The 14,184-nt window shown below is 36.4% G+C and overlaps 1 protein-coding gene across 4 annotated transcripts in view; it reads right to left on the bottom strand.

The window, feature by feature from the left end:
* spock3 (SPARC (osteonectin), cwcv and kazal like domains proteoglycan 3) overlaps positions 1–14,184 on the bottom strand; it is a 49,403-nt gene that overhangs the window by 20,194 nt on the left and 15,025 nt on the right. For all 4 annotated transcript variants that reach the window (XM_048197589.1, XM_048197591.1, XM_048197588.1 and 1 more), the window contains 3 exons: positions 8,098–8,206; positions 6,059–6,164; positions 5,755–5,854 (listed from right to left, as the gene is read on the bottom strand). In XM_048197589.1, coding sequence (XP_048053546.1) covers positions 5,755–5,854; positions 6,059–6,164; positions 8,098–8,206 — 315 coding nt within the window. The remainder of the gene's footprint in view (positions 1–5,754; positions 5,855–6,058; positions 6,165–8,097; positions 8,207–14,184) is intronic.

Genomic DNA, 14,184 nt, shown 5'->3' with positions numbered 1-14,184 from the left:
TGAACCACAAGGGGCATGTGCCTGGCCACTCTCCTCGAAGAGGGCCAGGTGGGAGCGGAGCATCCTTAATGGCAGATGTTCGCAGTGAACAGTCAGCTCCCACACAAAGATTGTGCGTGTGTCCTCCCGTAATATAACGTGGGCAGGGAGACATACAGTCTAAATTGCTTTAGACGCAGAAGCATTCTCATAGCGTCAACATTCTGACGCAGCATTGAGTTCCCTTGAAAGGGAAACATTGTGAAATATTTTTGCAATTTAAAATAACTTAAAACAACTAATATATTTTCATATATTTTAAAATGTAATTTATTCCTGTGAAAGCAAAACTGAATTTTTATTTGCTGATTTGGTGCTTAAGAAGTATTTCTTATTATCAATGTTGAAAACAGTTGTGCAGCTTGATATTTTTGTGGAAACTGTCATATATTTTTTCAGGATACTCTTATGAACAGAAATTTCATAAGAACAGCATTTATTTGAAACAGAAATCTTGTCACTTTTGGTTAGTTTAATGTGTCTTTGCTGAATGAAAGCATTAATTTTTGCTGACCCCAAACCTTTGAATGGTAGTGTATAAAGGGACAGTTTTGTATTGCTGAAATTTGGTAAGTGGAAAAAACATTCATACTTCTCACCCCTTCAAAAATCTATTGTGACTTCAGTTCCATGATCTTAAGTTTAGTTTAGTAAGTTTTGTTTTGCATTGCTTTGAGCTGTAAGTTATCATTGACAATCTTATGATGGTGAAGGTGAGTGATTTCTTCTACAGCCTAAAGCAGAGCATCTGAAGACAAGACTTACAGGTACTGGTCATATAATTAGAATATCATAAAGTTGATTTATTTCTCTAATTCCATTCAAAAAGTGAAACTTGTATATTATATTAATTCATTACACACAGACTGATATATTTCAAATGTTTATTTCTTTTAATTTGGATGATTATAACTGACAACTAAGGAAAATCCCAAATTCAGTATCTCAGAAAATTAGAATATTGTGAAAAGGTTCAATATTGAAGACACCTGGTGCCACACTCTGATCAGCTAATTAACTCAAAACACCTGCAAAGGCCTTTAAATGGTCTCTCAGTCTAGTTCTGTAGGCTACACAATCATGGGGAAGACTGCTGACTTGACAGTTGTCCAAAAGACAACCATTGACACCTTGCACAAGGAGGGCAAGACACAAAAGGTCATTGCAAAAGAGGCTGGCTGTTCACAGAGCTCTGTGTCCAAGCACATTAATAGAGAGGGGAAGGGAAGGAAAAGATGTGGTAGAAAAAAAGTGTACAAGCAATAGGGATAACCGCACCCTGGAGAATATTGTGAAACAAAACCCATTCAAAAATGTGGGGGAGATTCACAAAGAGTGGACTGCAGCTGGAGTCAGTGCTTCAAGAACCACTACGCACAGACGTATGCAAGACATGGGTTTCAGCTGTCGCATTCCTTGTGTCAAGCCACTCTTGAACAACAGACAGCGTCAGAAGCGTCTTGCCTGGGCTAAAGACAAAAAGGTCCAAAGTTATGTTCTCTGATGAAAGTAAATTTTGCATTTCCTTTGGAAATCAGTGTCCCAGAGTCTGGAGGAAGAGAGGAGAGGAGAGGCACGCAATCCATGTTGCTTGAGGTCCAGTTTAAAGTTTCCACAGTCAGTGATGGTTTGGGGTATCATGTCATCTGCTGGTGTTGGTCCACTGTGTTTTCTGAGGTCCAAGGTCAACGCAGCCGTATACCAGGAAGTTTTAGAGCACTTCATGCTTTCTGCTGCTGACCAACTTTATGGAGATGCAGATTTCATTTTCCAACAGGACTTGGCACCTGCACACAGTGCCAAAGCTACCAGTACCTGGTTTAAGGACCATGGTATCCCTGTTCTTAATTGGCCAGAAAACTCGCCTGACCTTAACCCCATAGAAAATCTATGGGGTATTGTGAAGAGGAAGATGCAATATGCCAGACCCAACAATGCAGAAGAGCTGAAGGCCACTATCAGAGCAACCTGGGCTCTCATAACACCTGAGCAGTGCCACAGACTGATCGACTCCATGCCACGCCGCATTGCTGCAGTAATTCAGGCAAAAGGAGCCCCAACTAAGTATTGAGTGCTGTACATGCTCATAATTTTCATGTTCATACTTTTCAGTTGGCCAAGATTTCTAAAAATCCTTTCTTTGTATTGGTCTTAAGTAATATTCTAATTTTCTGAGATACTGAATTTGGGATTTTCATTATTTGTCAGTTATAATCATCAAAATTAAAAGAAATAAACATTTGAAATATATCAGTCTGTGTTAATGAATGAATATAATATACAAGTTTCACTTTTTGAATGGAATTAGTGAAATAAATCAACTTTTTGATGATAATCTAATTATGTGCCCAGCACCTATATGTTCATTGGGATAATGATGAAAACAAACATTACCATGCTGTCTTTCTCACACATACACACACTGACAAAAACAATCTGAAACCGCAAACATTTAATAAGTTCCTAAGGGATTCAGCTTCGAGATTCTTCATAAAATAAGACTAGTTTGGTGTAATGAAATGTCTTTGCTGCTCTCATTGCAGCTGAAAACATGCCAAGTACCCACCCTAGAGGGTACACATTCCTTTCCACAGCTACTGAGATAAAAGATTGGTTTTATATATAGAATAATTTGGTTCATCTAGTAATGACATGAAATATTTATCATTACCATATATGAGGGCTTAAGGGAGAAAATTCACATATTCATAAGAGCATACTGTCATACTATACTTACTATGTAGTAGGGGTGTAATCGGTAAAAAATCAAACCATACCGTTCTCCACCCACGGTTCGGCACACACTTGCATCGCGGTTCATCTTAAATCTGACGATGCATCTATAATATGGTTTGTTGAAAAATAACAATGCATAAAACAGACCAGCAGAGTTCGGCTAATGAATGTTTCTGTTGATAGATTCTGGCTTCCCAATACTTTTCAACAGCGATGATCAAAAAACTTGGACAAAACAGTCAATAGGAGTGCTGTATGCTCCAGAGATGTTCACGAGTCTTTTAGCTGGAGTCAGAGTCAAGTCTGAAGTCTTTAAGCTGGAGTCCAAGTCAAGTCTGAAGTCTTTATCACTGGAGTCTGATTTAAGTCTGAAGTCTTTTGTCACGAGTCCGAGTCGAGTCTCGAGTCGAGAAAAAAAAAATTCTCATACTCAAATCTTTTTTTTATCCTAGTTATATTATATAGACAAAATAATATGATCTTTCTATCATCTGTTTTGTTTGAAATTAAGGTCCTATGATGTAAGGGATAATGTACATCCAGTTTTTTGCTTTATAATCCATTACAATGTACAAAACAATCGTCCTGGCAACACGAACAGTCATTCTCAATACAGTCGCCAAGTGGACGCAAGATGGCACAAGTGAGTCACGGTTTGTTATGCTTTGTTGTTATTGACGACAGTCATTATCAGAAAATATCAAACCTCTGAATGTTTAAATCAATAGAAAACTGTACGCATGCTGATTGCGATACGTTAAAATATGAGCTTTAAGTAATAAATAGATTAACATCTCTTTCTATCTCTCTCTTATGGACACATTAAGAAAGAGAAAAGCTGCATAAAATACGAAAAGATTGATAAAATGTAGTGCTAGGTTTAAAGGCTAGATTTTTTTTGTTCATATTTTAACAGGCTGGCAATCCAAAAGAGCCACGCAGCTACACCACAGTATAATAGCTAGCTGTGTGAGTTAATGTGACTAACCTCTGTGGATGCGATGTCTCATAAAATCTGATGATGTCGTTCTGGTTTCTTTAATTGTTTTCCCACATTCTGTGCATCTAGCTGATCTGACATGTTAGGAAACCCGAACAAAAGAACATATGGCATGGTGGCTCCTATCATATTTCATGGGACTCTTGTGACATTTTGGAGTTTACGCACAATACACGGACATACATAATCAAAGTGTATGACGAGTCCGATCTACCACGACACGTAGGGAAATATATGTGACGCAGATTTTATAAAACCATTCAAACACAACACAAATTCTTTATTTATTATATCAGTAGTTAATGGTAAAAGACTTGAGTTGTTTTTAAAATAGTCACGAGTCTTCTGTGTCGAGTCAAGTCTGAAGTCATTTCAGGTAGAGTCCGAGTCTGAAGTCTATTAAAATGTGACTTGAGTGCTACTCGAGTCCGAGTCACTAACTCGAGTGCCCATCTCTGGTATGCTCTCATGACCAGGTTTTGATATTCCATGAGCGCAGGTGAGAACTAAAGAGCACACGATGCTATCTGTTTAAACTAAACTCATTTAAGCCTTAACATTTTAAACATTCAAGCGTAAGCGCATGCTGTGAGAAGATTTGTGTGTGCACTCATCTGAAGCGCGTACACAAAAAGCCTCGTCTCAGACAGCACTTAAATGTTGAGTTCTCTCTCAAGCCTTAATCTTGAATGGACAAATACAAACAAAAAATACGTCAACATGTCCGTCTTGATGAGTATCCTAGCAAACATAGTAGGTTATGTCTTAAGTGAACGTAAACAGTCGAGAAAGACAACGCATGTGTATCAGTGTATTGAACATGTAGTTCGCAATGTGTGTGTTGTCATCACTAATTTTGAAGTATTTCCACACCTCTGAGGATGACATTGTTTCTGCTGCTGCCGCCGGTGTCTCTGTGCACGGAAAATTCTGTCAGTTACGTCACATGAGGTATCGGCCTTTGGTATCGGGGTATTTTTATGAGTACAAGTACATGAGCTTGGTATCAGGCTGATACTGATACTAGTATAAGTATCGGTGCATCCCTACTAGACATCACTGGCTGAAATAAGCAATTAAAGTAATGAGATAATGTGATCATAATGTAGCATTTGGTCTGGATTTATTAAATTATAGATCATCATAGACTTGAATACACCTTGTCTATGATGGGCATGTTTTTAATTTCTACATTAAAAATAATTTTTATATGTTTTTTGGGGGGCATAACATGTAAAATGTAATAGTGACACAACTGTCCTCATATCATAATAAAATTCAAATATGTCAAAGTCATATGTCAAATGTTTTAAATGCATTTCTTGCTGAATAAAATTATTATTATTTTTTTATTATTTTTTTTTAAACTTAATAAACTTCTTAAACTTTTGAAGGAAAGTGAATAATTAAACCTATAAGATGTGTACACTCTTATGTATTTAAGGGGAAAAATATATTTTTACTTGATTGTTACACCATGACTTTTTTAGCATCTTTAAATTAAAAAAATGCTTTAAAATGTTTTTCAAATTCAACATAAATTTAAACTATACATATAAGAACTTTGCATGTGTTTTAAACTAGAATTTAAAAACATTTATTGTGGATATTCTTATTAGTCATTGATCTATAAGTTTATCATCCATAATTAATATAAAATGCACTCTGTATACTGTACAGCAGGGATGGGCAACTTTGTTCCTGGAGTGCCACTGTCCTGCAGATTTCAGCTCAAACCCTGATTAAAAACTCACCTGCCTGTAGCTTTCTAGTAGTGCTGAAGACATTGATTGGCTTGTTCAGGTGGGTTTGATTAGGGTTGGAGCTAAAATTCAGGCCCTTCAGGACCGAAGTTGCCCATTCCTGCTGTATGGTATGCAAAAATCAGTGCACATATTCCATTCCAAACAAAGACAGTGCTTGTGTGCAAACCTTTATGGGCCTAATAGAAATAAACTGCTTTGATAAAGGGCATGTACCTCTCTTCTCTGCTGTATTTCCTGAAAGGCAGGGACACTGTCCTGGACACTTCACAGAAATCTGCTTCCCAGAGATGCAAGCTTGATATTCTAGTTTACACTACAACACACACAAACACAGGCACACACGTAAAGCTCAGATTAGATAAGTAAAGTACATTGTTGATCAGGGATTAATCTCTTGGTTGAATACCTCTGTGACAGTGCATTATGAAAAGCAATTCAGACAGTAAACGCGTACAGAAACACACACACACACACACAGAGAGTGGCGGATCTCACAATCAGGTAGCGTGTCTGTTACCTTGGTAGAGTAAGTGTGTCCATCTGTTCCACAAACAGGTGAAGGGTGCACAACTGGACATCTTTTGCATTTCAGCAGTGGTGAGTTCAAATTCATGTCCTTAAAACTGCACATAGAAAGAGAGATTGCTCTTCTAACACAATGAACAAGCCAAACAATATTGCAGAAATGCAGCCTGTTTTTATCTGTCTTCTACTATCCTCTACTGCACTGTTTCTGCACTGGTTTGCTTGCTTCATTTAGCATTGGAAATCCAGTGGTGACCCAATACAGTACAAAAAAGTAAACAAAGATTTCCCTAAAATCAATTGAAATTTATTTAGATTTAGATGAACTGCATAGATCCAATAATAAGCAACATTATATGACAGAGTGAATTGGAAAACGGACAATTTTGCTTTGAAAAAATGATCTTCGATGGTTTAAATTAAACACTCCATAGTCATTCTGGTCTACGCAAATCATATTTATTCTCACTTTAAGTGAATATTTTCATAATTTATTTTCCCTTGCAGTTTTGTTCATGGGTTTTGAGGATGAGATGTTAAGAACCTCAACATGTTGGAATCTGCCTAATTGAATAAGAATGAATCGTTGCGAATTGATTTTTAAATTTAAAATTCGATCCCAGAGCCGAATTTGCCAATTCAGACTTATTCAATTTTTACATAATTTGATTTAATCAACAATACGTCCAATAGTTTTTTTGGCCTCTAATGCTGGGAACATTCTGCACGATTTTAGCCCCGATTTTCACTCGCCGACAGTTTTGTGGAAATCGCAGTCAAATGCCCGAAATCAGAGGCAAATCTGTGCTCGTTCATGTGAGTGACAGTCGCGTAGTGTGTATTATCAAAGACGTGATCTGACAGAAGCACCACTGCATAGCTGTTTCTTGTGAGATATTTAGCATAAATATCTGGACCATGTTGTGGACCATGGAATTAAAAAGGTTGAGAACCACTGCTCTAATGTTAGCTTTGGATGGGTTGTACTTGCAACCACCAGTTGAGAATCCAATGTTGTTTTTATCCTACTTCTGTTATTTATTTCTCTCTCTTTCTGTTGATTTCTGTGATACTTCTCTTGAATATCCCCCTTTGTCTGTGTTTCATTGGGCCATTAAAAAAACATTTGTGTTATGCTATCACCCCCAGTTCACTAAATGATTAGTTTCATAACAACAATCATTGTTGACAACAGTAGCTTGCAAAATCCAGGTCAGTCTGTGCCTTATTTTCACCTCGGTCAAACACACACACACTCTCTCTCTCTCTCTCAGAAGAAGAACTAATTCCCAGACTTTGGCAGGCAAGTTTGCCCAGTTAGTTCCAGGATAGGTTGACTGGGTAAGAACATAGAACAGCCCTTGTTTCCTCTCAAAAGATTTTTTTGCCATACTTAACATCAAACATGCAGGAAAATGTACCATGTAAAATCAATATGAAAAAAATATCCCAAAATGCAACAGCAAGTCCTTAACTGGATAAAATAGTAACTGCATAGTCCATAATAAAATCAATTGCAGTTGTGACCTAAATATTAGCATTTTTTTTTTTCTAAATAAAACATCTTTTGTTATCCACACATGTGTTTGTTTAGCTTGAAGTGGATCTGGCTTGGAAAAAATATGGAATTATTACAAACAGATAGCTGGACCATATTATTGGCAACATAGATTTAATATTTGGTGGAACAGCCATTGGACAGTTCCAAAGCTTCTAATGACATTCAGTGCATTTGTTAACAGTTTGTTCAAACTGCTGTTTTCAGATTTCCCCAATGGTATTCAGTAGAAATTAGTTCTGGACTCCCTGCTGTCCACTCAGTGTTTTGTTTTCCACTCTTCCTGGGTGTTTTGTGAAGTGTTGATCTTCGAACGAGATGCAACTTTCTAATGCTTCAAAATGTGTATGTAATTCAAGATGTCATGCACATATTCAAGCATGGCAGCAAGTGTGCCAATCTTTTTGGCCACACCTGCACACTGTTTTTACTACTGTTTCGGTAATTAGTCAGACCAAGCAGAGGACATTTACCTCATCCTGCGTTGACTGACACAGGTGGGTGTTTGGTAATCCTCAGCCACACACACTTTATGGCGGCCACATTTCATCTTGAGGCACGGATCTTTGGCAGGGTCCAGAGCTGAAACACATGCAAAAATAAACATGTATAAACATGTTTATGTATACAAACAATGAAAACAGATAAACATATTGGTGTCACATTCAGCTATATGCTTCACTAAGAATGAATTCACTAAGAATTGTGCACACTGATTAGCTCAAGCTGTCTGCATTGTTTCAGCATCTGAGTTACTAGAAATGAATTGTGTGTTTTGTGAACAAGGCAAAATCTATAATAAGCCTAATCTACCTGTACAATGAAAGTCAATGGGGTCCATCAACTGTTTGCTTACCGACATTCTTCAAAATATCTTCTTTTGTGTTCAGCAGAAGAAATAAATTGAAATGGCTGAATGTTATCACTTACCCACATGGTTTTCCAATCCAAACCCATAAAACTTTTGTTCATCTTTGAAACACAAATTAAGATATTTAAATGAAATCTGTCCCTTCATTGAAAGTCCTTTACATTTGACGCTTCAGAATGTTCATAAATACATCTGCCAACCCGCCAAATGTGGGTGGATTTCAGAAGTGGCGTGTAACCCAGCAACACTTATTAGCCACTTTGGTGGGTTGAATTTTATATATAATATAATATATTATATAAAAAAATGTGTGTGTGTATATATATATATATATATATATATATATATATATATGAGCTTGACATGAACTTTTTTTTGCTCACCAGCCACTGTGGCTAGTGGTTTTCCAAAGTTACTAGCCACTCAGCATTTTCACTGGCCACAATTTTGCTGTTGGGAAATTACATTTTATATGATTAAATTTGACTTTGGCATGCATAAATTACTTGATTTTGAGTAATTTTCCTTGATTTAGAAGATTTAAAACCCTTTCAAACTTTCAATGCAGATTGACCACCCAAATCAAGACTACATTGTATATCAGCTGGTATGTACGGGTGGCTAAGGGGTGGGCAATATGAGCATGGGCTAATATGAGATTTTATGTTATTTTTGTTAGGCTATATAAAAGAACAAAGAAGCAAATTAGCAAATTACAAAAACAATAGTAAATAAAAAAAAAAAAAAATTCAGATACAGTAGGTTTATTTAACATTTATTTTAAAAATTTTTGTTGTTTGATTAACATTAATGACAGACAGGTATTTAATTGGGCTGCTGAATGCATGGACGTAATATACTGACACATATCCACTTATTACCCACCTGTTTACATCAACTTAAGCCATAACCGACTGTATTCACGCAAGATACTCCACACGATGGGCATTTTGACATCTCTGTGTGCGTGTATTTGACTATTCAGGCGCAAGAAGAACTGCGTGCGACAGAGAGAGAGTGCTTCTGCTTCTGTGTCATTCAGCGCAATTCCGCCTATCCCGCCTTCACTAACAGCAAGTTAATCGATAAAGAATTGTAATTGAATTGTAATTTTGTGCTACAACGATCTTCGACGATCATTTGGCTGTAAGCTGAAATTAAATTCAACCCACCAAAGTGGCAAGTGGGAGTGGATGTCTTGGGCGGGTTGGCGGGTGTTAATGTCAAGCCCTGATTATATATATTATATACATTTTTCAATTGTAGTATTTTAAAAAGGCATCTAAAATAAAAAACTAAGTGTAATGTCAAAAATATAGATTTTTCCATACATATCGATACTGAAATATCTGAAACGCTTCCAGCTGCACTTTCTTGCTCTCTCATCTCTCTGACAGCGAGTTGACACACAAACATGCCTCCCCTCACTTACTCTTTCATCTGCTCCAGATGAATATTGTCTGTGCTACAGAGGGAACGGCGTGGGATTGCGTGTATTAGCCATAATTTTACTCATACCTGCAGATTTTGTGCTCGCACACAAAGAGCAACTAAATTGAGTTATTTTTCGCAGCTTATTTGTCAAAATACCGGTCTTGGCGAGTATTCATGTAAACACAGTCAGTTATGTTTTAAGTGAATTTAAACATTAGAAAGAAAACGCATGTGTAACATTATAATTAAAAAAATATAAACCTATTGACAACAAAGTTCTGTTTATGTAAAGAATCCATTGTGTCATTGCATTCATGATCACACATACCACTGTAGAAGATGTGATTAAATATGAGACTGTACACAAAGTATACATAACGCTCAACGTTCATGTAGATCATTAGAGTAGATTAAATATGTCCGTAAAACTTGAAACAGGCTCGGTCTGGTCTGGATATGAACTGTGATCCGTGCTGCGAGTATTAAACTTATCGCAGTGTCCAGAGCAGAAAACGCTCTCATGCCTGTTCTGTGTGTACATGTAAAACGCTTTTTACAGACATATTTTCTCATGTGTTTATAGGAAGCCAAATGCACGCAGAGGAATTCAAAGAACACAGTCTTACGACCATGTCCCTGAAAGACAACAGCCCTTAATTGAACAGACATAAAACAGCCTATGGTGTAATGCAAATGAGTTTCTTCTCGTTATTAATGCGCACTGAGCTGCTAAATAATGAAACGCCGCTCTGAGATGCAGAAAACTTTGTTTTTACAAGTTGCACATGCACTTCACTCTAAAACATTAGAAAATCACGATTTCTATTTAATATTGGTATATCATGCAGCCCTAGACTAAATTCTTTTTGTGTGTGTGTTTGTGTCATTCACTGAAACGCAAATTTAGCTGTAGCCAAGTGCCTGACCCACCTTTCCCCATTCTGCGAAAACAGTATATCCATGTCAATGCCTTTACACTGTCTTTTTGACTCTTCAAAAAGTGCATCATTTTCAAAAGCGGGACAGAAATCTCTCAGGTTTCATTAAAAATGTCTTAACTTGTGCTTCGAAGATGAACTTGTGGGTTTGGGATGACATGAGGGTGAGCAGTTCTTTTTGGATGAACTAGCCTTTAAGGGTGAACTAGACTTTAAGCACTATTTTAGCACATTTAGCACCTGGTTAAGCTGGATTGGCGGTGGTTAGTAAATAATGTGCAGGCTTTTTCACTGAAATACAGCATGCAAAAGTGGCGTAACTCTTTAGTGGATTTGCCCATATATATAATAAGTATGATCTGTCTGATTTCACTGTGTGTAAATAAGGATTCTATTTCTGTTACAGCCTGAAAATGGGGCAGAAGCTAATGCTCTGTGACGAAAAGGAAGAGAGGAATTTAAAGGAAGAGTAGAAAAGGAGAGAGAGAAAGGATAAAAGACTTCTAATGCCATTAAGTACCTTAATGCCTAAGAGGCTCAGGCACATGCACAGAGGAAGAAAGACAATATCTCACAAACATACTCATCATTTACCTTCCCCTTGTCAAAGCACAAACACACACACACGCACAGCCACACTTCGAACGCTCTCTGACCTCACATGGTAAGAGCCTTAGTCAAATCCTGCACAGGCTTTAGGGCTTATCCAATCCCAATCTCCTCAGCACCCTCTGAGTCCATTGTCCGTGGGTGTGTGTGTGTGTGTGTGTGTGTGTGTGTGTGTATGACAAAATTTGTGATTGATTTGTGCATAATCATGTCTGACTATGATCAGAATCCGTTTTAAATTGCTCTACTTGCTCTTCTTGACTCAGTCAATGCTCCATCAATAGTCATTTGCATAAATATCAAAGTTGTGATGAATATTCAAGGGGCTTCTAATGACTTTCGAATATGCATAATCTCATAAGATTTACTGCACACTGAGAGCTTGATGTGATAGAGTCTTAAAAAGCAGTTTTCTCATTTTCTCAGATGGATGTAACATGATGATATGGGTATTAGGCCACAGCATGTGACTGTGAATTCACACAACATATATGCCTGATTAACATCCACTCAACACTGATAACAAGCAAGACGCTATGGCTCAAAGGAGAATGACCTCAATGAAATGAGTAGCTTATAACATAAAACATTTTCATCATTAGGGCAATTCTTCTGCCATTTCTACTACTAATAAAACGGTAAAAAAAAACTTGTGATGTTGGGATTTCATGGCTTATTATGTTCTTACTGCCTACAAGCACAAATCCCATACATAAAGTATCCCTATACCACAGGACTGTTTAATCTTTTATACTGATTAACTGACAGACGTGTATGTTATTTCTCACATTAAAGTTTCAAAATATTGCATTAAAGAGCCATCTACTTTAGCAAAAGATTTTATTTTTGGAACCACTGTTCAAAAATTCAGGGTCTGTAAGATTTTTTTTTTTTTTAAATGTTTTTGAAAGAAGTCTCTCAGGCTTACCTGAATGTATTTGTACCTGAAATGTATTTGTACCTGAATGTAAGGCTGAATGTATTTGATCAAAAATTTACTAAAAAACAGTAATTTTGTGAATTAATATTACAATTTAAAATAACATTTCTATTTTAATATATTTTAATATGTACTACATTGTAATTTATTCCATTAATGGAAAATTCTGTCATTAATTACTCACCCTCATGTCGTTCCACATCTGCATTCATCTTCGGAACACAAATTAAGATATTTTTGATAAAATCCGATGGCCTCCGTTGACAGCAAGATAATTAACACTTTCAAATGCCCAGAAAGCTACTAAAAACATATTTAAAACAGTTCATGTGACTACAGTGGTTCAACCTTAATATTATGAAGTGACGAGAATACTTATTGTGTGCCAAAAAAACAACTTTATTTCACAATATCTAGAGATGAGCGATTTCAAAACACTGCTTCATGAAGCTTCGAAGTTTTACAAATCTTTTGTTTCGAATCAGTGGTTCGGAGCGTGAATCAAACAGCCAAAATCACGTGATTTCAGTAAACGAGGTTTTGTTACGTCTTAAGTTTTTCGAACATTTTGAAATTTCAAAATTTCATAAAGTTGTGAAGCTTTATAAAGCAGTGTTTTGAAATTGCCCATTACTAGATACTGTTGAGTAGTTGTTATTTTGGGTTTTTTTGGCACACAAAAGTATTCTCGTCGCTTCATAACTTTAAGGTTGAACCACTGTACTCACTGTAGTCACATGGACTGTCAATGTAGGCCTCACTGAGACATCGGATTTCATCAAAAAATATCTTAATTTGTGTTCCGAAGATGAACGAAGGTTGTATGGGTGTGGAACAACATGAGGGTGAGTAATTAATGACAGAATTTTCATTTTTGGGTGAACTAAACCCTTAATACTTTACAAACTTCTCATTCTTTCCCCATAACCCTAAAACTAACCCTTACAAAAAAGCATTAATCATTTTCACATTTAGAAAAAACAACAACAACACACAAAAAAAAACATTATTTAGTACGATTTATGAAATGTTTTCCTCATGGGGACCGAAATGTTGCCCTTACAACTTCAAAAAATTCAGGTTTTACTAGCATAGGGAATTCTTGGACCAAACACACACACACACTTGTATATGTGTTTTACGGGGACTCTCCATAGATGTAATGGTATTTATACTGTACTAACTGTACATTCTATCCCCCTACACTACCCCTAAACCTACCCATCACAGAAAACATTCAGCATTTTTTAATTTTTAATAAAACATTGTTTAGTATGTTTTAAAAGCTATTTTAAATATGAGGACTCATTAAATGTCCTCATATTTCATGTTTACGTCATAATACCAAATTTGTGTCCTTATAAATCACAAAAATGCGCGCACACACATACACATGGGGAACCTTGTTACTCCAATAACTGCTTAGAAATAGCGAGGGTTTGGGTGATGCTTTCAAACTAGTGATGTTAGAAAGAAGTTGTGCACACAAGAGCTTTTTTTAAGGCCGAAAAGTAGAATAACTGACTTTTATTAATTATTAATAATGAACAATCCTCTAATCCTTCACTTTTTAAACAAATAGCCCTGCCTCAAACTCACGCCATTGGTTAAGCAGTTGTTGCCGAGTCTGGCTGGTCAGAAGAAAGAATTTTACTAAAAAATAAAAAAAAAACACTTCAGCTTTAGAGTTTTCTTTGATTTTTAAACTCTGAATACATAAAAAAAAAAAAAAAAAAAAAAAAAACACAATGATGTTGCTATTTTCGGT

Source organism: Megalobrama amblycephala, linkage group LG7 (assembly GCF_018812025.1).
Source record: "Megalobrama amblycephala isolate DHTTF-2021 linkage group LG7, ASM1881202v1, whole genome shotgun sequence".
Lineage (NCBI taxonomy): Eukaryota > Metazoa > Chordata > Actinopteri > Cypriniformes > Xenocyprididae > Megalobrama > Megalobrama amblycephala.
The sequence above is the reverse complement of the archived record's forward strand: the minus strand, read 5'-3'. Positions and strand labels throughout refer to the sequence as shown.